The sequence below is a fragment of the Colius striatus genome, chromosome 3, assembly GCF_028858725.1.
Source record: "Colius striatus isolate bColStr4 chromosome 3, bColStr4.1.hap1, whole genome shotgun sequence".
NCBI classification, from domain to species: domain Eukaryota; kingdom Metazoa; phylum Chordata; class Aves; order Coliiformes; family Coliidae; genus Colius; species Colius striatus.
In genome coordinates, this window is record NC_084761.1 from 87997850 (window position 1) to 88020465 (window position 22616).

Below are 22616 nucleotides of genomic sequence, written 5' to 3' on the forward strand. Positions count from 1 at the left end.
ACCACATGAACTTCCAGACTAGCGTGCTCAGCAAAAAACTAGCTGCGGCTTCCTCTTCATGCATTTTTGTCATGCCAGGCATCTTGTATAATTGCATCTTGAGCTGTTGTTATTCTACCTCCTGCTAGGCATGGTCAGACACAAAATGGAAGTGCAACCTGGAAATGTATACACATAAAATAGTAGACAGTTTCTACTAAGAAAGTGATGCCATTGGTAACATGTCTCTGTAGATTTCAGACGTATCAGTGCCAGTGGATAAGATGTGCGTGTAGTCTACATAAAGGGGTAACATCTCTAGCTTTTTCCTTTCAAATTTATCTGAAGTAATTCACAATATATAATATAAATCTCTCTTATTGCTCAGTTGGTTTACAGTTAGCCATATCTATATTACTAGAGGATAGAAGATAATGCTGGGATTCTGTAGTCATATTTGAAGCACAGCCACCCCTGAGGTGTGATGTAGGGCAATACTAGCCTGTTTCTGTGAAGCCACACAGCAGCCACACATCTGAGAAACAGCATACTTTTGAAAACCCATGGAAAGGCTTTTAAGACCAGACAAAAACATTGTAGTTTGAATAATAGAGTCTTAAGGGTTGGAAGGGATCTTAAACGATCATATAGTCCAAGCCCCCTGCCAGAGCAGGACCACCTAGCGTAGGTCACACAGGAACTCAGCCAGGTGAGTTCTGAGTGTCTCCAGAGAAGGAGATTCCACAACCCATCTGGGCAGCCTGTTCCAGTGCTCCCTCACCCTCATAGTGAAGAAGTTTTTCTTTGTGTTTCTTTGGAACCTCTTATGTTTCAGCTTGTACCCATTGTCCCTTGTCCTATCATTGAACATCATTGAGAAGAGCCTGGCTCCATCCTTCTGACACCGACCTCTCAGTCTCCGCCAAGCTCCCCCAACTCCCTCAGCCTTTCATCATAAGGGAGACGCACCACTCCATCATCTTTGTGGCCCTGTGCTGAACTCTCTCAAGTGTATTGCTATATAAGTTAGACCAAGAACTTCTCTTAATATTACAGGAATATCTGTCAGAAAGAGGATGAGCATCTGTGCAAAAACAGAGGAGAGTTTGAGACTGTCTTATTGCCCCAGCATTGCTCATGTCCTCTGAGCTGTGCAGCTGTGAATCAGAGCGTTGCAGGACTGTGCTGCTAATCCTGGACCAAATCTCAGACTTTTAGCATCTTAGAGGAAGATCTCAACCCCATTTCTTTAGTGTGTCTATATACAAAAAGATGAGGAAGTCTCTAATATTCATTTCTTTTCCAATTTGCACTGACAGTCAGTTTCAGAGGTGATTTTAGTAGGAGAATTAAAGTTTCAACACTGTTTTTAAGCACACACCAGCCTTTAGTGTCAGTGAGGCTTGACACGACTAACTGCCTCACCTTTGATTCTCTGCTGCCATTCATCATCTTTGGTCATGTAAAATGAGTGACATAAAAAAAAGCATAATGAACAAGAAGGATGTGAAAAGATTAATAAGACTGCTATTTAGCACTAATTCAATAAATGGTGAGGGTTTGGGTTTAATCTGTCATTCAACAAATCAAATTCCTAAAGGACATTACACTCCTTCTACCATAAAAAAATTGGAAATTGGTTTAAAGAAAGCATGAAAATTATTACAGAATTAAACACTTTGATATCTTTAAAATATTCATTCAGGTGGACCTACTGTCATGCATCAACTCTGTCTTTACCAAGCTAAGTTTGCATGCTTCAGAATAAGCTGTCTTCCAAATCAAGTTCCCTTTTTAAACACATAATTTGAGGAGAAAAGCAGTGAGATTGGGATAAGATTTTAAATGGATTTCACAAAATCATTTTGGTTGAAAAAAAAAAACCCAGTCTTCCCTCTCAGCCCCTTTAGGTTTAACGTCAGAGGGTCTTTATGGTTTTTATTTTTCATGTAGACAACATCAGCAAATCGGACCAAGTATTTTGTATCTTACCGTCGAAATGGCTTCGTACAGATGAAGTTGCCAAAATATGCATTGCCAAAAGTAAGTATACACATTTTTCTTCATGTATTTTTCTTCTTCTCTTTCTGGCTGAACTAGACTTGTTCTTTTTTTTTTTAGACCTCATTATTCTGAGATCACAATTTCTCCTTGTAAGGATTTCTGAATCTCATTTGTAGTATGTTCTTACCTTACTGGTTTTATTTTTATTCTGTGAATGTAAAAGCTCATAAACCATAGAGGGCAAGAACATATGATAGATTATTTGTCATCAGTTGCCACAACAGATTTTGAGCTTTGCTTTATGAAACAGTGCTACATACCCAATGGCAATGTAATGATATTGAGCAAGTGTTCCTTCAATAATCAATTACTGTTTAATTCCACATGGTGCTTTCTGATATAAGTATGAATAGTAATATAAGAGAATTTTACCAGCTGATGGTGCTCTGTTTCATTAAAGAATTTCTGTATGGACTTTAATTACTTAACAAAATTGCTAGGCTTTTTGAGAGGTTCCTTCAGTCTAGCATATTTTTATAGTGACAGTTTTTCCATATTTGCATGGTAAATTAGCAATAAAGCACAGGCAGATATTTACATGTGTCTAACTGATGCAATTGCATTTTTCTTCTGCACATAGTGTGTTTCCTAACTAAATAAAGTTAGAAGCCTTCTGTAATCCTGAAGTAAAATTACTTGCAAGTTTTAAAGACCTAAATGGATAAAGCCCTCAGTAACCTGGTCTGGCTTCAGCTCACCCTGGTCCCAGTGGGAGATTGGTCTGAACACCTCCTGATGTTCCTGCATTTTCTTAGGATTTTGTCACTGATCAGAGAACTAAGATGTTATCTTTGCATGTCTTGAATTGAACAAGACATTCAATTCATTGCTCACCTAATGAAGAAAAATGTTACAAAGCAAAGAACATGTTGAATTTGGCTTTTTGCATCTTCAACATTTTTATTTATTTAAGTCTTATGGTTTTAAATGTACAACATATTAACTAAATCTTTGATAGAAGGCCTCAGATGTTAGTTGAATAAGAATCTGAAACTTGGCTACTCTCCTAGTAGCACTATAGAAATAGCTATGTATTTATTTATCTATCTATTTTCACAAGAAATGTGTAGCCAAGGACAGGTAAATGTATTAACCATTCCACATAATTATTTCAGTGCTTTTAAGGCCTTCAAAGCATCCTTTACATTTTCTTGGGGGAATTCCTGGTTAAGACAGTGGGAGAATATCCAGTGTTAAATGTTAAAACATGCCAAGCTTGGACACCCCAAGGATGACTCTCACTGTGGCAGAAGAAAACAAGAAAGAAGCAATGGAGGAAAGTAAAGAACAAGCAGAGAATTGCAGAAAGAAACTTCCACAGATGACCCCCCCAACCTCTTGAACATTTCATAGCTTCACTGAGAGAATGAGGAAGATCCAAATTGACATAAGGTGAAAATAAGGAAGTTGAGAGTAGGAGGTGGGGAGAACAGGTGTTTGATTAAGCTGAACCTGGAGAAAGGGGAGGAGGGGTGTTTCCCTAAGGGTATGTTTATGTTTTGAGGGTTTTTTCTCTACCCAAATCAATAATTTAAAGTGTGTGTTAGCTGGTAATAAATTGAATCAGGTAACATTCCCCAAGTTGTGACTGTTTTGCTCACAGCAAATTTCCTGAAGAAATTTCAGTGCATTTCAGTGCAAGTGTTGACTTATGCCAACTTGTGTGGGAAAACGTTGTGTGTTGGGAAATGGAAGGACAGAAATCTTGTAAGAGATATCAGGGCATTTCTTCCCCTTGCTTCTGGATGGCCCATGCAGGGGGAATCTGTACCTTTCTATTGCACTTTCCTTCTCACACCCGTAAATCTACTGGATTTGTCCAAGGCAGCACTGTTTGTCCTTCCCTGACGCTATGGTCACATAGAAGATGGACACACTAAATTTGTTCAGAGTTCTACAGTGTTATGATTATAGACAGTAGTTAATGTTACATATATGGATGATTACATCACACATTCAGGAAAGTTAACTATTTTTGGCAAATTGGATGTGTACTATACTTCCTTGATGACACATGCCTCTGATTTAAATATCAATATTGCAGTACATGATATTAATAGAGGATATGCTATTTGAGTTCATATCCAGGTATCTGACAGATCTGAATAAATTGGTGGAGGCTGTCAGAACTCAAGAACTATATGACAGTCTGGTTTAGTAGGCATAAGTGAGTTTACATCAGTTATGAAGGAGAGAAGCATGTGAATGGGAGAGCTAGAGACAACAGTACAGAGTGGGTAACCTAGGTCTCCTAGAGCTTTACTTGACAGCCAAAATTAGTTTAAGGTGTTCTCCACAGTCACCTGTTTCTACAAATTTTCTGTAGACCATGAACACCTCTGTTGTGTTTGTGGGACTGTGCTATGAACAAGATAGTGTAATGATCTCAGTGAAAAATAACCCTGAAAAAAGTATAATCTGTTTTTCCAAAAGGCAGACCAAGAGGCAACTACGTTGTAATGGAGAGACCTCCATGGAAAGTAATCTTAAAAGTGCTTTAGTAGAGAAACCCACTGAAGCTGGGAGCTGAGTTCAAATTAGAAGTTCAGTTCAACTTCCTAATGGTGTTGGTGGTTACATGTTTGAACACAAGGAAGGTCACAGATATTCTAGGTTTTGAAATTCTCAAATAAAAGCTGAGTGCTTTTCTGAGAGATTTGCTTTAACCATATAGAAGGTATTTGCTCCTCATGCATCTTACAAAATATGCAGAAATGTTATAAATTCTCTGTTTGGAAAGACAGCAGAGAGCAAACTAAAGGATGCAGTCATCACTTTTAACTTTAAAATCCATTAATCTGCGCAGGTTGCTTTGTTTACTGGGCATATGTTCTTAGTGCATTTCTGACATGCTCAAAAAGTGTCAGTCATACATCCTTAGTATTTCTGTCATATTTATTCTAGATTGTTTGAAATAGTGCAGCATGTTAAATTCTTTGTCTTGGAAAATATGGGTTTTATTTATCTTCTTTTTTTTTCTTTTTTCCTCACTAAGCAGATTAAGTCCAGGCTTGACTGAATAAATAAATTAGAAGTTAATGGTTTCATTTGGGATACAGTCAATAGCTACCTATGAACAGGATAACTATGTCATTTGGAAAAGGATTTTTTTGTGTTCTTCCCAGTTCAGGCAGTACCTGATGAGTGGAACAAAATAAACTGTATCTCTTTAGCATTTTGATAAGGCCTCCAAGAGAAGTTTCTTTGGTATCTGCACTCAACAGAACTGAAAATTTCACTTAGGGAGTTGGAAAGTTGGATAGCCACTAGAACAGTGGTGAATGTGAAAGATTTAAAACACTTCTATACAATGTGAGAGATTTTAACCTCTTCTGTAAAGGTTACTTTTTTTTAAGTGATTTGGTACCCCCACATTATAGCAGATGTTTTAGATACTGAAGTCAATAAGAGCACAGCTCTGAAATTTTTCGTCACACTCTATTTCAGTGAGTATCATCTGAGTGAAGTAGAAAAGTGTTTTCCAATAAAATTTGAATACAAAGGGAAAGATTTATATGAGCTACTCACTGCTGAAATTTTGCAAATAAGCAGGATATCAGCAAAGGCTCTGGCACATTAAGAGTACATCTAGGACGTGTGACTGTGGAGTTGCTACTTTTATGGTGGTGGGAGATAAACAGAATGAAAAAATTTACAGAGATTGATTAAAAACAATAGTTTTTGAAAGAACTGAGTGTGAGAGGGTTTTAATTATTAGATTCTGCATAACCAGGAGATGAAGGAGATGAAATATAGTAGGCTATGTTTCTATTTCAAAATAATTGAATGAAACTTAATCTTTTTCTAAGTCCTTCATGTCACTGAACAGAGTTTTTTGACCAGGGATTACATAACAGGGAGGGGAAACTAGCCAAGTCAGAAGATTCTACAGCTGGTCACGGATGTATCTAACAATGTAGGAGAGCTATGCTGGAACACCAGGCTCTGACCTGAAGGAACAGTGCCAGGCTCTTCAGATATTATTCTTTTGCTGCACAGATGTATTTGATTGTTATTTTCTATGTAGAGATAGAATGAACATTTTCAGACTGAGTAATTTGAAAATGTTGCTGATGTCTCATTTCCCTTTTGATGTGAAGATGTAAACCTGAAAAAAAAATCAATAGTTTTATATTATTTGTGTTTGTGTACACCAGAAGAGAAATGTAGCAAAGGATAAATGTTTGCCTTTGGAAGTATCTCAAGACCTTCTTGCTTCAGTATCAAAGGCTGCTAAAAGCAGCTCCCAGTCAAGCTTTACAAGCTTCTGGACTCCAGCTCCACGGTGCAACTTAGAAAACCTTGTTGTAACACATCATAGCTCTGTATTTTTACAAAGAGCAGAGTTATCTAATGAGCAGAATTCAGGGGTTTTTTAGCTTTTTTTCTATTCTGTAGAGAGATTTTTTTTCCTTTTTATCTTTTATGTTGACAATATATTGGACATAAGTTCTGACTGTTGCCAGACAGGGTGGTAGCACAGGTTGGTGAGGCCATTTAAAGGCTGCTTGTACACTCCTCAGAACAGAAGAAATTTGGAGTTGTTTTAAAAATTGTTTGGTTTTTTTATACTGTATTCCATTTTACCAAGATTCTATGTTCAATGCTGCTGAAACCTGGTCAGAAGTTAACTTGTAGAAAGGGAATATCAAAACCGAGGCAAAAGCAGCAGGATTGCATTTGTTTGTTGAGATGACTGGCTGCAAATCATGTATTACTGTTGCAATGTTTAAGGAATTTAATTATTTTGAGTCCCTTTCCCACTCTGGTAAAGAAACTTCATTGATAATGATCTCCTTTTATGAACTAATACGAGGCGTTCATTGATTCTGCATTTGTGCATGCCAGCCAAAATATTATTAATATGAGAGCTCTATTGTCTGTTATATCCTGCTTCAATTCAGAAACTTTATTTCAGAAAATATATTATCTATTTTAATCTATGTCTTTTCAATCTTGTGAAATAGGCAATAACATGAAATTTTTGGGGTAACTAAGATAAAAGAGAGCACATGGGAACAGTAAACAAAAAAATAAAATCTTGGTGCCTTAGAAATTAGTTAAAGTATTTAATATATTCATGATAATATGACTCCCCTATAAATATATTTTATCAGCTCCATACATTTTTTTTATTTGATTATCAGCTAGTGCCGTTCTGAGGGGGTGGAAACAGGCTCACTTCTTCCTTGCCTCAGTCTGAGATGTATGTCACTATTTTAACCGCAGATTTTCTTCCAAACTTGTCTGTCATTCAGTAATAGATATAACACTACTAGGAGTAAAACCTTTTTGAGCAATTTACTCTTTCTCCATGAATAACCTTTGGTCTTTTGAAGTAAGTTATTCTCCCCTCCTCAAGCTCCCTCTTCCTGTAACTTTTTTGATGATTCCTTAAATGGGTCCATTCTTTAACAGCCGAAATAGCAGAAGAGATTCCTGCAGACCTTTTGTTAGAAAAGTTCTCTTGAGGCTCTGGCTGCATGATGACTGGATTACAAAGTACTAAATCTGTGAGAACTCATTTAACACAGCTCTGAATCTCCCAAGAATTGTTTCTCTGCTTGGATAGGCCCTTCACCATCTCTGCCATCTGCTGTCCTGGGAGGCTTTGGCTCAGGCTGTTCCTCTGTGTGAAGCAGAAGAGCAGTTTGCAGCTGCAGCAGGACTACATACCCATTCTTCTGGAAGTCCATTGGAATGGCTGTTCAACAAAGAATACAGGTAGTAGTGGCATTTGATAGAGGAGAAATATTCTTTTCCAAGCTGGTGTCATGGGAGTAGCCAGTCAATTGGAACCAAAACAGCTGTCTAGCTCCCCAGTCACACAAATCTGAGAAGGATTCAAGGAATTATTTTTTCCTTCAGAGTATAACTTGCTATTGATTTCTCTCCTTGCACTATTTTACTCGACCAGGCAAGGAAGATTAGGAAGATTATCTCTGTGATACGTGCCATCCAGTTACCTTGATTGTGCATGGGAGATTACAGAGGTATAAATGCAGTGCATGTGGAGGTCAAGGCTGAGACTACACAGCCTTCAGTGCTTACATCTGTTACACTTCTGATATATTTACTCCTCCTGATTCTCTTTTTATCACTTCCTTCAGGTTAACATGTTGCCCAACCACAGTATTAAAAGATTGCAAAGGGGCAAAATTCTTACATCGGACTGGAAATCATAAGATTTGAAAAACAGGAATTTTGAGTGGGTTATTTTATTTGCCTTATTGGATAAAGTGCCACAGTAGTATTATACCAGCTATGCTGAACATTGCCTACAGTGTCTTCACATAATGGTATTTCCTATGGCATCAGCACGTTTTACTACACAAAGGAGCCCTGGCTTGCTGTACAATCCTTGTCATCTTTTATATCCTTCTGTCTTCAGGGTGTAATGGTATTTATTTGTCATAGAATTTCCTATCATAGTTAGTAATATAATAAGCCATATTGAGCGTTTCTTCAATATATAGTTCTATAAAGTATTAGCAGACTTACAGGCTGGTGAGTTACTAAATATAGGTTATATGGGGCTGTATACAGTGAAAACAATGTATTTCTCTTCCCTTTCTTCTCTAAACCTCTTTCCTTCCTTCCTCCTATTCTCAGCTCCCGAAAACCCCAACTCTTTTAATTATTTCATGGTTTTGGGCTTCTTGAATGATATTTTTATTTTTGATTTGCTGTTCATTCATCCTTCTGTGAAAACAGACTCAACTGCATTAAAAGCAAATAATTTTGGGAAAGCATCAGACCAATCACTGTTGGAATCTCTGTGGTAAAAGTAAAAAAAAAAAAGTTCTCAAGCAGTGTGGATGTTTTTAGGAAGTAATCATTACTCTGTCTTTGCTGGAATTGTTCTTGGGTGCTTGTTCATGTCATGGCTGAACACGTACAGTTCTTTCAGTGGAAATTTGAAAATTGAAATTCTGATTGGAAGGTACAAAGTTCAAAGAAGCATCAGGACTATCCACTTGTTAAAACCAGGATCTGTTAACATCCATCAGTCCGAGTGTACAAACCTTTTTCTTGGCAACAGTCAGTGCCAAGAGAAAAGTAAATTCTCATTTTCTTTCAGTAAACTGTAGTTCATCCCCTCTTTTTTTCACCTGATCCCTTATAGTCTGCCCAAAATGAACCTTTCTGTCCTTCCTGCAACACACGTTTTAGCTCTTTGTTGGTTGCTTTTGCTGGCTCAGCAGCTCCTGCCCCACCCTGAGATATGACAACAGCAATTGTGCCCGTTCTCCCAGCCTTCACCTCTGCCACCACAGGCCACCCATGCAGCCACTGCCACCCCAGGAGCACTCAGGGCAAGGACAGTGCCTTACTTACATTCCTGGGGAGTTTTGCATTTGTTTGTGACACTGTATAAATGTTGTATTATAATAATGTACATGATAATTTTGCTGAAACCTCCTCATATCACAGGAGAGTAAGAGTTTTCTAAAGGTTTTTACATGAAAAAATAGCTGTTTATTCCTTTTGACTCTATGCTTCACTTTCTTCCTTACTTATTGGATAGTTAAGGGAGCACCCAAAAGAATATGTGAATTTGTTATTAGATGTGGCGCAATGCGAGCTGCCTACCCTCATATTGGACTGGTTTAAGGCAGGAGATGAAGTGTTCCGTACATTTAAGAGACTTTGCTGAAAATCTGTTGGGACCATTTGCTGTGTTTTGCTGGTATGTCTGCCTGACTCTGCTTCCAACTAATTCTTTGACTACAAGAAAAACTATTCATAGGATATTAAACAAAAATCTATTTAGAACATAGTTCAACATGGAAATGTTTGAAAAGAGCATTGGACTGTCATTGATAGGAAACTTCACATTGGTTCTTTTGCTTGAGATGTGTCACATGTCAAAATACTATAAATTTGACTAAATGATGAGTTATCTAACAACTGTCTTTTGTTCATATTAAAAATATTTTCATTGTATTATTTAAGTTCTATTCAATGTTTTTTGATCTGTCTCAGTTGCATCTTGCATGTTGCCTAAAGTGTGACTTCCATACCTTGCCAAGTATTCAGTTTGTTGCTCTGTAATTCACATTTTCTTCATTCTTAACTGGATTCTTACAGAATTAGTTTTATTTCTCTCTTAGATTTCTATAAAGTTGTTTTCTTGATTAAAAAAAAATAAAACAAATTTTCCCCAAACTCATATTCACTTGACATTTTAGTAGCTTTATTTAATATTCACTCCATTGCCTTAGTTATTTTTCCAGTAATAGGATGACTAGAACTGTATACAATATTCTAGTTAAGTACCAATTAATAATTTACAAGCTTTCGGTCTCCGTGACTAGATGTCATTTCATATGTAGTCCCAACGTCTGCCTTTATGCTGCCATATCCTATTGCAAACCAACGTCCTTCTGTTTGCTAAGCTTTGTTCAATGTTGCTACTTCCTGATTTATTTCTTATGTTTAATATTAGTTTTAAATTATTTTTCCCATCTGTGTGTTTTTTTTGTCTGAAAAGTTTGGAGTGAAGAAGCTGGGAAAGCTAAAAGCCAGCTGTTGCAATAACCATGCCTGAAATTCTTGAGAAATGAATGCAGAATGTTGATCTCAAGTTATTACTGTTGAATATTTAAGTCAATCTGTCTACATAGATATATAAATTAGCATTATATTCCACAATGTGCATGAGCTGTGTATGTGATACGTACTGCTTCCAATGTGTAACTGCTGTAAATTATATTTAAGCTTCTTTGTGCTATGTTATACTTTATGAAATAGTTCGTAACATTCTAATTACTGAGGATCATTTGTTAGATTAGCTCTGTTTATGTTGTTTCAATTTTTCTTTGACTCTCATCCAGATCTTGGAAAGTCATTTACTGCTTTTTTCCCTGCCTTTTTTTCCCCTTCTTTACAAGAAGTCATTTTCCATAGCAGATCTGTCAAAGCAGATCACAGCTTTTGCAAATTCATGACTTTGGTCTTCACTAAGCTGGCTTGCACTCTGATAACCTGTAGCCAACAGGCAGTAACTGACCGTGGGATATAGCACATCAATTAATATTATGTTGAGAAATTACTGTTGCTGAACTTTCAGATGCATTCCCCCACCTCACCCTGGTATTAAACTCTCCTGGCCAACTTATTGTTTCTAAAATAAAAATATGATGGAAGATTTTGCCACTTTCTATCTGATTCTCTACAGGATTTACAGATAATCAGTACAGATGAAAACCAGGTGTTTGTGGCTGTTCAGGAGTGGTACCAGACAGACACGTACAACCTGTACCAGTCTGACCCACAAGGTGTTTACTACTCTATCCTGCTGGAGAATGTCCGGAGCACAAAGCAGCCAGAAGAGAATGTCCTCATAGATATTCTGGAGGTAGATCTTTCTCTCTTCCAATGTGTGTAGTCTGTGTGGAGGTTTGTTTGGATTTTGGGTTTGGTTTTTTGGTTTTGGGGATTTTTTTCTTTTTAGTGTAATAATTTTACATTAACATATTTTCACAGTTATCCAGGATTTCTTATTGATCATGTACTGATTTCTTGATTTCTTATTGATTGTGTATTCTTACTACTTATATGTTTCTATCTTGGCCTGCTAATCTACCTTGCATTACCTTGAACTACATTCTTTGTATGGGCTTCCATGGATGTACAAAACCAGAACTGACTGAGGTGGAGTTTTTTTTAAGATATTGAAAAGTGAAGCTGGCCAGCACAATTTATTATTGAAGCAAGATGTTATGCAGCTGCCTATGTACAGTTGTTTTTTTCTAAGTGATTCAGTGATACACTTCCTGACTTAGAGCAGGATAATACTTTTAGCCAGTATGATCTTAGATACTAATCCTGCGAGCCTTGTGCTAGATATTGGACAGCAAATCCACTTGCTTTCAATGCTGTCTTGTGCCAATAGCATTTGCTGTGAGTCATACTCTCCTATAAACAAATCTATCTTGAATTTTAACATCAGTGCACTTGACAGAATAAAAGAATGAAGAATATAATTTTTTGGAAGAGTAGTAGAAACTGTTATCGGTTCCATTCCTGTTATAATAATGATTCCATTGGCTCTGATTGTGTTTGTTCTTACAGCATGTAGGTGTGGCCATTAGCACATACTGAACTAATGGACCTTTGTCTGCTGTTACATTCTAAACTATCTGGTGTTAGCTAAAAGAAATAAAAAAATTTAAGTGCCCCAAACTCCTTTGAAAAGGGTTTGTAGTAATTCTGGATAGAAGTCATGCCCTTACAGAGACATTAAGTGGCTAAAGTTAGACTTTTCTTGCTAGGGTAGAACAATAGTAGCTTTTACCCCCAATCTCTCTTCTTTAGCCTTTTCTTTCCAAATGGTTGTAGTAAAACAAATAAGTCTGTCATCAATGATTATTTTCTAGACTCTAACTTTTCAGAAATGAAGCTTTCCAATGAGTAATGCTATACATTGTGTATACCCACATTCTCACAGAGTGATTTATTGAGAGTGTTAGTTTGCAGCTCTTTGTTCCTGGTCACTCCTGTGGGATGCAAAGCTAAAAGGGAGTCAGGTGCATTCTCTGCTCTCTGCATCACTTGTAGCATGTAATTTCAGATAAGTTCTACAGAGGTGCTACTCCTGGCTATCCTTTTGTCTACAGGATTCATTTGCTTAATTCAGTTTCACTGATGATTTCAGAATTTCATAATGTTTCTGAGGGCATAAAGAGAAAGAGAGACCTCCTAGATAATTGTGAGTGCTGGATTAATTTGTAGGATTGCATTAAAAAGCACACATGATAAAGAGTAACTGAAAGACAATACACACAGAGCCATGCAATTCAATTTTTTAAATCTATTTTTGGAATAGAGTTGCATTATAGGAGAAGGCTTTTATTTGCTACAGCTTCCAAGTAGCCTGTATGATAAATAATTAATAGTCATCTTTTTTGCTGGAATTTGATCAAGTAATCGTATGTTCAAATAATGTATGGGTTATTTACACAGAACAAAATAGCTAATAAGTATAACACATAATGCAGTCCCTGAAGATGGGATTTTTTTGGCTGTTCTTGATTTTCTCTCTGGACATTTTTATGCATTTTTATTTCCCCATCTTGGGAAGAGAAATCTTCAGTGCAACACAGAGATAGACCTCAATTGTTGACAATTTCTTTCCACCAATGCATAATTGTCCTTAAAATTTGCACTGTTCATTTTCATTATCTTCTGTTGACCTCACTGCATCTTTACCTGTACATCTAGAAAGTCTTCTATAGCTTTCTACCCTTCTGCATCAATTTTCTTTTCTGTGCTTTATCTTGTTTTGTACTGTATTTCTTTTCATGTTGCTTGAATGAAAGGGGAACAATTCTCAAATATTTGTTCAAAGAAGGAAAGAGAAAGAAATGTAGAGTATTAAGTGACTGTCCAAAAGGAGTATGCTCTTGAAATTTATGACTGTACAAAATAAGTATGTCCTTGAATTTATATCAAGTGCTGTCACTTGTTGTGATTCCTCCTATAGATAAGAGCTACACAATTTGCAGTAGACATTCTTCATTATTTTTTCCCCCAAACAAAAAATGAATATATTTAAATTTTAATCAGATACCTATATAGTAGTAATTAGTAATTTTTGTATTTCAATAACTCTTGCTAATAAACATCATGAGAACCACCTGAATTGTGCTCCTTGCTACCATCTAGTATAGAATATTATCTGGCTCTAAAATCAGTAATGTAACAATGCAGCAATTAATGTGTTGGAGATTACATAGTCATAGAAGAAAACCTGTTTAGAAAATAGGTTTATAAAGTACATTATGCTTTTATAAGAGTAGTAGGGAATGACTAACCCCTGAAATGTTTTGGAAAATGTGTTCCAAGAACTAATCTAAAAGTCTAAAGAAAAACAAAAGATGAGTACTTTTGAATTTACTTGTTTGTCAGTCTTGGGTAGCTACTGCACTGTTCATCAGAGTAACTGAACACTTCAGAATGTTGAAATGTCTTCTTTTCCATAGCACCTTGTTATTAATGTGAATCTTTTCTCTTCTGGTTAGAACAGTACTAATCTCCCAATTTTAAAGTAGTGTACTAAATCAAGGAGTAGAAAGTACAGAAGATTTTGAGTGCTTTGACATAGCTGTCAAATTGAGAACGTTGATTTAACATACAGCATTTACAGTATTTACAGAAAGAATCAGGTGCATATTTACATAGGTCACAGGGCAAATAAAACAGAGAGGGAGTGAGGTGTTTTAAAGCTGCCATTTTTTACACACCATAATTTTATATTTGTTATTATTTTTTAGGCTAATTCCCCACTCTGAACAGCACACCTCTGAACTTACTCTGAAGCTTAGATGCTTGAAACTTATTATTTCAAGCAGGGTTTATGCTTTTCATTCAAAATACAACTGCTGACACATTGGTCAGCTTTTATCTTTTAGGGCAGCAGTCAGAGAAGTTAGCTGAGACACTGGAAAAAAAAAATCATAACCTTTCTTTGTCGGATAGATTCAAACACTTATGTACCATATTGTAGAGAGAAGTTACTTGAGCACTTGGTTAAGTTAGAGATGGGAGTGGAAATGGAGAAAAATTTTAGCCTGACTCCCACTAAATGATTGTGTGGAATTATTAAATATTTATTAAACAAGAATGAGAGGAAAAGAGAGAGAAAACAAAAGCATTCATGATGCAACACTGTTCTTGCCATCCACAAATAAAGGAAACCTCAATTGCATTCCCTGATCTAATTATTGTTTAAATATTTAATATGGTATTCAGTAGAAGAAAGATATGAACAGAAATTGAACCCCAGGTCTGTCTTCCCAGGTAAATGTTTAAACTGACAGACTTTTCAGTCATATTTATGGCTGTGCTGTCCCTGAAAGGTGGAATATGTAATAAAGCCTCAGCAAGATGAAAATGCTATGAAAGTAAAGAAAGCAGGTTTATAGTATGTTTGACCTGGAGGTGATTCTGAGCATTCAGCATTCTGGATAAATAAGCTAACCATACATGCATGGGGTTTAAGGAAGAAGAACCTCATGAGAGAGCAGGGTATTAAAATGTCTATATAGGATTTGGTTATCTAATTTTTTTTTATATATATATATATACACACATATATATATATATAATAATATCTTTCCAAGTTCTAGACTGTTACCAGCAGAATGTTCTTATTCTCTGTAGATTTGAGTCAATTCCTTAAGAAAAAAAACTCATATATTTATAAACAATAGTTACCAAATCTGTAGCCTACTGGAAGGGCTGCCGTCTCTTCACTCTAAGTGCAGACTTTTGTTAAATGAATGTCAAAGACAGTTAATAACTGTTAGTTAGAAAAAAAGGAAAATGGTAATTTTCAAATAGTAAGGCCAGGGATGAATCATGTCAGCATAAGGCAAATATTCCTGATCATGCAAAGAGCTGGCTACCTTGTAGATTTATCTGTCATGAATGCTTTTGTAAGCAGATTAGAGAGCTGTACTATGCTGGAGACAGTATGGGAGTTGATACAATGTCAAGAATTTTACAGAAAATCAAGAAGCTTCATAAGAAAGGGAAACAAAATGACTCTTAAGAAAATCTTCAAATTTAATACAGTATCTTATCTCATTGATTGGGATATTAACATATAGCATAAATATTAGCACTAGAACTTAAAATGTTAAGGTGTGATTACTGTCAGGTGGCTTATAAAATTATCCTTGAAATCTGGCACTCTGAGTTAAAACATTTTTCTAGTACAGATTGTTTTTAAAGACAACCAAGATAATCAGGGGACTGGAACATCTTTCATATGAGGAAAGGCTGCAGGAACTGGGGCTGTTTAGTCTGGAGAAGAGGAGATTGAGGGGAGATCTTATTAATATTTATAAATATCTAAATGGTGGGTGTCAGGAGGTTGGGACATCCTTTTTTTCTATAGTAGCTACGAAAAGGACAAGGGGTAATGGGATGAAGCTGGAACACAAGAAGTTCCATTTAAACATAAGAAAAAACTATTTCACTGTTCAGATGAGGGAGCCCTGGCACAGGCTGCCCAGGGAGGGTGTGGAGTCTCCTTCCTTGGAGGCCTTCAAGACCCACCTGGATGTGTTCCTGTGCGACCTGATCTAGGTGGAGCTGCTTCTGCAGGGAGGTTGGACTAGACGATCTCTAAAGGTCCCTTCCAACCCCTACCATTCTATGACTCTATGAAAATAACTGTTTGCCCAAGAGAAGACAGAGCCTGTAAACTAAGGGAGTCTGAACGTGTGGAGGTGGACTGGATGTGGATGTTTTTCAGATACCTTAGAGATCACTTCTCACTGTTTCTTCCCCGAAAGATCTGTCTGCATTTATTTCCTACAGAAGGCATTTGTGCTTCCTAATTCAATGTATTACATTGTATTTTGTTACTGTGACCTATTTGTGTACTACCTATATGATATGGGTCGCATGACTTAAGCTGTTGCAAATTGCTTACCTCATTTGTAGAATTACATTTTCAAGATGTCCATATTTAAACGTAATGCAAAGCTGTAATTTTAACAGTAAGGCCCTGCTATTGTAATTTTTGTATTTTGCTATATAAACTAGATGTCATTTGATTAGCTTCTGACATTGGGATACTTGTATATCCTCTTAAAATACATCTAGAAATAAAAATAATTTTGTAATTGTCCTCCCTTTTCTCCTTTCTCCATTTTCTTTTAACCTTTTGCTTTCCTTATTTTTTTGAAGGTATTATTCACTTTCCTAATGGAGAAAGTACGTAAGGTAAACAGTTCACAGCCACAAAGAAGCAGATAATCAGGGATAATCATTGTTTTAAAAAAAATTGTATGTATGCTGGTCATTGACCTTCTCTCCTGTGTGCTTCAGGTCAGAGGTGTAAAAGGAGTCTTTTTGGCCAACCAGAAAATTGATGGGAAGGTTACAACTCTGATAACCTACAACAAAGGCCGTGATTGGGATTTTCTAAACCCTCCAGACATTGATATGAATGGCAAACCAACGAACTGCAAACCTGTAAGTGGCTCTTTTTAGCCTATCCTTCCTCTAAAGTGCATGAGAATTATTTGTATGGTGGGATGTGTGGTAGCTCCAACAGCCCAAGAGTTTTGTGCTGAGTTTACTATACACACTGGTAAGCAAAACCAATTGTATTGGATGAACAGTGGTTTCACAAGCTCTTAGTCCAGTCATCTTGTAGATTGAGTCAGAACCTTGTTGCACTGCCTTTTGTATTTTAGATCACTTAGACATGAAGGGGATATTTTTGTGTGTGTGACAACTACACAATCCAGTTCAGAATAATCATGGCAATCATCATTTGTCTGGATATAAAGGGTACATAATCAGTCAAAAAAATAGTTTACCAATGCATTTCTCTTTCCATCTTTCATATTTTTGTTTCATCTTAAACGAAGGTAACCCTTGGTTCCCTGTTAAAGGAAACACTTGAGAGTTGCTTTAATATACACACCACAGTTAACTGCATGAAAAACTCCCTTTTTGTTGTAAGATGATGATATTTCAGTTTGTTTTGATGTCTCATGTACCTATAATATATTTTGTTATTTGTGAGACTGTACTGAAAGCCTTGTATTTTTCACACTGTCTCTCCACTCCTGGGGACTCCAAGCTCTGCATTGCTGAGCAAAATAAATGTTTTTAGTCCTTACCCTGACAGAGCTTTGATCCCTCTCCACATGGTAGAAGCAGAGATCTGGCTCACTTTTGAAGAGTTCAAGACTTGAACATGGTTCAAGCCTGCAGGGCCTGATCCAGAGTTCTCTGAGATGAGTGGAAAGATTGCAATGGCAGCAGCTCCCAGGCAGTGATAGCAGCCTGCTCCTGGTAAAGCTCATGGTCAGATTACTGTGAGCAATATGACCTTTGAGTGTCACTGCAAAAAGAGCAAGGAGAGAGAATCAGATGTGCCCAAAAGTCATTATGTTATTTTTCATAGCACTTTTTTTTCTTTAAGAAAACCCCCCCTATTCAGCACAAGCAATGGGTTTAAATCATCATTTTACCAATTACCTGAGACCACAAACATGCAATACTTGTTGCTGTTGCTGTCACTTAGCACTTTTAAACAATTATTCTGTCAGAAGGGATTTTTGTACAGTAATTTCATCATGACTTGAGTTTGGAATTCTTTTTCTTTTGTGCGACAATGGCATGCTTTTCAGACATCACCAGCGATTCTTGTTATAAAGCTAACGTTGATATTTTAGCCTGGAATTTGTCTCCATGGGAAACGTCCATTCTCTTTCACTATGAAAATGTACTTTGTTGAAGCTGCTCTGTGACTGAGCTTTTGTTTTTGTAGGAACTAAACTGTTCAGATATTTTTAAAATATATTATCTTCTCCTTCTTCCCCCACAAGCCCGATTGCTACCTTCACCTCCATCTCCGCTGGGCAGACAATCCCTATGTGTCAGGAACAGTCCATACGAAGGACACTGCACCAGGACTCATAATGGGGGCAGGTAAATGTATCACATAGGTTTTTAAGACCTGAAATATGACATCAGTAGTCTTCTGCCTTATAACAATATTGTGCTACAAACTTTGTCAAAATAAGGGTTTCCCTGCAGAATAATCCTTTATGTGGTCTTGTGATCAAACAAAGTTAATTGAAACCCCAGAGCTATATCTTCTAGGGCAGATCTATAACAGTCACCTGAGTAGGTTATGCTTCTCTGTGCTGTGTAGTATGTCCTTCACCAGTACTGCAGGACTTGTCCTGCTGTTTTTTTCCTCTGGAAGGGAGATTTATGGTCTCCAAAGCTTTGTTCGTTAAGATTAGATACAGATAATTCATCTTGTAATTTTTATTCATTCCTTTCTGCCTAAAGAGAGATGACGTAAAAGGGGCAAATGTGTCTCTGTGTTGGGCACATCACTGGTGGTGGCTCCTCCATTATAACATGGTACTGTGAAGTTGCACTCAATAAATTTCAGTGTAGTGTTGACTACTCATCAAGGAAAATATTCACATAAATGTTTTATTTTATATCCTTCTGACTCATCTGTTTCAAAATTATCAAAAAGTTAACTGTTGTAAAAGCATTTCAAAACTGCATTATTTTATGTTATGGACTACATTTAGGTGAAATAGACACATGAACTACTCGGTTCTCTTTCTGTAGAAGTGTATCTGTTTTTAATCAATAATGATTTCTGCCTTACCTTACACTAGTGTCTTAAAAATAAATGGAAATGTCCTGAGAATATCAAGGTGATATTGGTGTTTAAAGGGAATGACAGCTGCCATTACATCAATTTCAAGTTTCTCCCTAGTGTAAGTGGAGTTTAAAGTAATTTATTGGAGACAGACCTACCTGGTGAAATGCTTCTATGTTTTTGTTGTCACAATTGAGACAAAGAATTTATACAATGCCTTTGTAAATACATTTCCACATGTGTTTAATTTGCATTTTATGAACTTCAGTATTTAAAAAATTAGATCTGTCTCGAGGATCATCTTTTTACATAAAGGGACTCTTGTTCTAACGTAAGTTCTTAATTATAACCTTATCATATTGTACCTCAATGCCTTCTAATAGAAAATTAAGCAATAAGATTTAATTGATTAGTCCATTACTTCTGATTTGTTTTTCTCTATCTTTACGTTATAATTTGATGTGGTTAAATGATATTCATTGAGATGTTGGATTGTTTTCTTTTGGCTGGGTTTTGTGAGGTTTGTTTAAGTGTACTGTTCTCAGATGATATTAGGGATGGCAGGTTGGAGAAGAGTGTTTTCCTCTTAATTCCTTCCTAGGATAGGGTGAGATTTTATCACTGTGATATTGTCTTACTGTGTCAGGTAGGTAAACTCATCAACAGCATTACTCAATGTGAACATGAGGAGTCTTTTTGATGACATCCAGATATCATTTGACTTGATTATGGAGTAACCTATAATGTAAATGGAAATGGTAGAGGAACCCTCACTTATAGCAGCTGTCTAAAAAACTGGGAGAGATGATATGAAGGTGGGAAAATTTTTCCCAAGATTAATGCAGTACATCCATTCTCTGTTAGAGGGTTATGTTGTTGCAAACAGAGCCAAACAACTTATTTTGAAGTTTTAAAAATCATAAACAGCAACTACATCCCTTTGGCAAGAGATGACCTGAATCAACTCAGATTTTGATTTACATTTACGTTGTTTGGTTACTCAGGTTGTCTGGATTCAGTACATGTGTTCAATATTACATGGCAAACCTCATGTCCTTGTAAAGTCAGACTTCTTATCAGAAATACTTTAATTCAGTGGGCTTGAGTTTCTTCTGGCCTGGTCCCTGAAACTGATAATCCTATGCAAATCAACAGAAGTACTAGGTTCATACAGAAATCAGATTACTTGGACCACATCACGCACTATTGGAATTTTACTGTTAGATTTTGAGAAAGCACATCTTCTTGAAATAACTTAGGATGATAAAGATCTGTGAATGCCAGCTGATCACAGTGTGTTTGGGAACTATCAGTGCCTTGTGCTGTGAAAAAGGAAAATGTATTCTGAAGGTGAAGTAAGTAAAAAAATGCCAAAGGGGAGCAGGAAATATTAATACTCTGTCAAAATTTGGTACAGTGACCTTATTAATAAGAACTTGTACAATTCTAATTATCGATTTTCAAGGACCAATGAGCAGGTGCTAAGAAGGACTGCTTGGTAGTGGACAGAAATATAGTATATTTAGAAGAGGAACTTCACTTTCTGAGAAGAACAATGGACAACAAAGAATATTATTTTTTTTCCTGAAAGTATAACCGTGGGGTAGAAACGAGGGGTGTAAACAAGAGTACAAGAACTAGACATTATAAAATTGTTTCTCATCATAAGAGGCATGAAATTTATCATCTCAATAATGGCAATGAAGTTATCAATCAAAAAGGAAAAAAAAAATACCCCAAAGAAAAAAAGCTTTAATATGAATTTTGGCTACTTTATAGGAAGTGTATACAACACAGCTGCTTGTGTTAACAGCAAACCTGTGACATAAGGATGATTTTGATACTGTGCTTGAAAAACCAGAACACAGAGACTGCTGAACATTGTTTTACTTTCAAAAAAAAAAAAAGTGAACAACATTAATACCTAGAGCATTTGAGAAAAAGGCAATTTAAGAAAATTGCATTTTTAAAAACTCATATTTATAAGTAAAAATTCCACTCTATTAAAGCTACATAAATAGTTCTGAGGAATGCATATTTTTAGCTAATGTATATATATAAATTGTGCAGACAGAATATTAAACTTTATAGCTGCATGTTAAAGTGCTCTTTTAAATAACTACTTTGCTCCCTTTAAGAAATGTAATAGGATTTTGCATTTACTTTTGATTTTCGTGCATTTTAATCTTGGCAACAGCTTCTATTTCTTACAGCATCAGCTATGAAATGTGTGTCAATTGATGTGTAAATTTTTACTATAAACTTGCAAAGGGCTTTTCTGTGAAAAAAATGTTTAGAGAAGTGTGGATTTTTCAGATGCTAGTTTACAATAATTGTCTGCTTAGCTTCCAATCCAGATGGCATATCATCAAGCAGTAAATTCTGCACTTTCACACAAATTGAGGAAGTGCTGGAAAAACTCAGTTTACTTTTTGTTATATCAGGCCCAAATACAGTGCATGCATTGTGATAATATTCTGTCATTTTTCTCAAAAGTAACATACCAGGATGCCACTATAAAAAGTGTGTGAGGGAACAGGGAGATGATTGAACATTACCCAGTGCATTTTGAAGTGAAGATCCTGCAATTGCATGGGATTTTCCACAATCTAATGGTGTGAATCACTCCCCGAGCTGAACACATCTTCAGCTTGCCAGGCAAAAGCTGTCTGTCTGGGGCATTTAAACACAAATTGGTTTTATGTTTGTTCTATGCTGTGACTACAAGTTTACAAACCATGAAATTTTAACTTATTGTGCATTGACCGAAGGGCTGTTACAACTGTATTAATTACCAGTAATCTAGGCAAGGCACATCGCTCTCTTTGGAGTAGGTGTCTGCCTGTATGCTAAATTTAAGTGGCTGGAAAAGATTTTCCATATTAGAAGGATTAGCGAAGCATTGCATGTGGGGATTATTTCTTCTCACAGTAAGCATGTCTAAAATCACATATTAAAAGTATGGGTAAATTCAGAGATAAGTAGTGCTTAAACATGTAAATTAATAGTAAATTGTAAGAGAAAGTAATCTCCCATATTCCCAGTAGGAGCCTGCCAAGATACATGTGCAAAGACAAACTTTTAATTACTTTCTTGAGATCTGTATATGTTTTTCACAGCTATAACACCTATCCAGAGAGCTGGCTGGCCACTAGTCACCACTAAACCTCATTGCTTTATTTCATGTCCCTGTGCTATGAATTGCTAAGCTGGCATGTGCAAAGTTACAAATAGTTGTTTATACTTCGGTCTTCTAGTTTTTTGTACTGCCAGCCTGACAGGGATGGAACATGTGATCATGCCCAGTTACTTTAAAATTACCTTTTACTCAGGACAAATGGAAAAGCCAAACAGGATTTCCTGTATCCCAAAGCACTGTTTGAAAAGTCATATAAGAATGCAACAAACAGAAATG

At 36.3% G+C, this 22616-nt stretch overlaps 1 protein-coding gene across 1 annotated transcript in view; it reads left to right on the forward strand.

Moving 5' to 3' along the window:
• The window catches only part of SORCS2 (sortilin related VPS10 domain containing receptor 2), a 574544-nt gene that overhangs the window by 488436 nt on the left and 63492 nt on the right, over positions 1 to 22616 (forward strand). Inside the window, exons 8-11 of the mRNA XM_061993219.1 lie at positions 1933 to 2022; positions 11225 to 11404; positions 16888 to 17034; positions 18402 to 18504. Of these exons, the coding sequence (XP_061849203.1) occupies positions 1933 to 2022; positions 11225 to 11404; positions 16888 to 17034; positions 18402 to 18504 (520 nt within the window). The remainder of the gene's footprint in view (positions 1 to 1932; positions 2023 to 11224; positions 11405 to 16887; positions 17035 to 18401; positions 18505 to 22616) is intronic.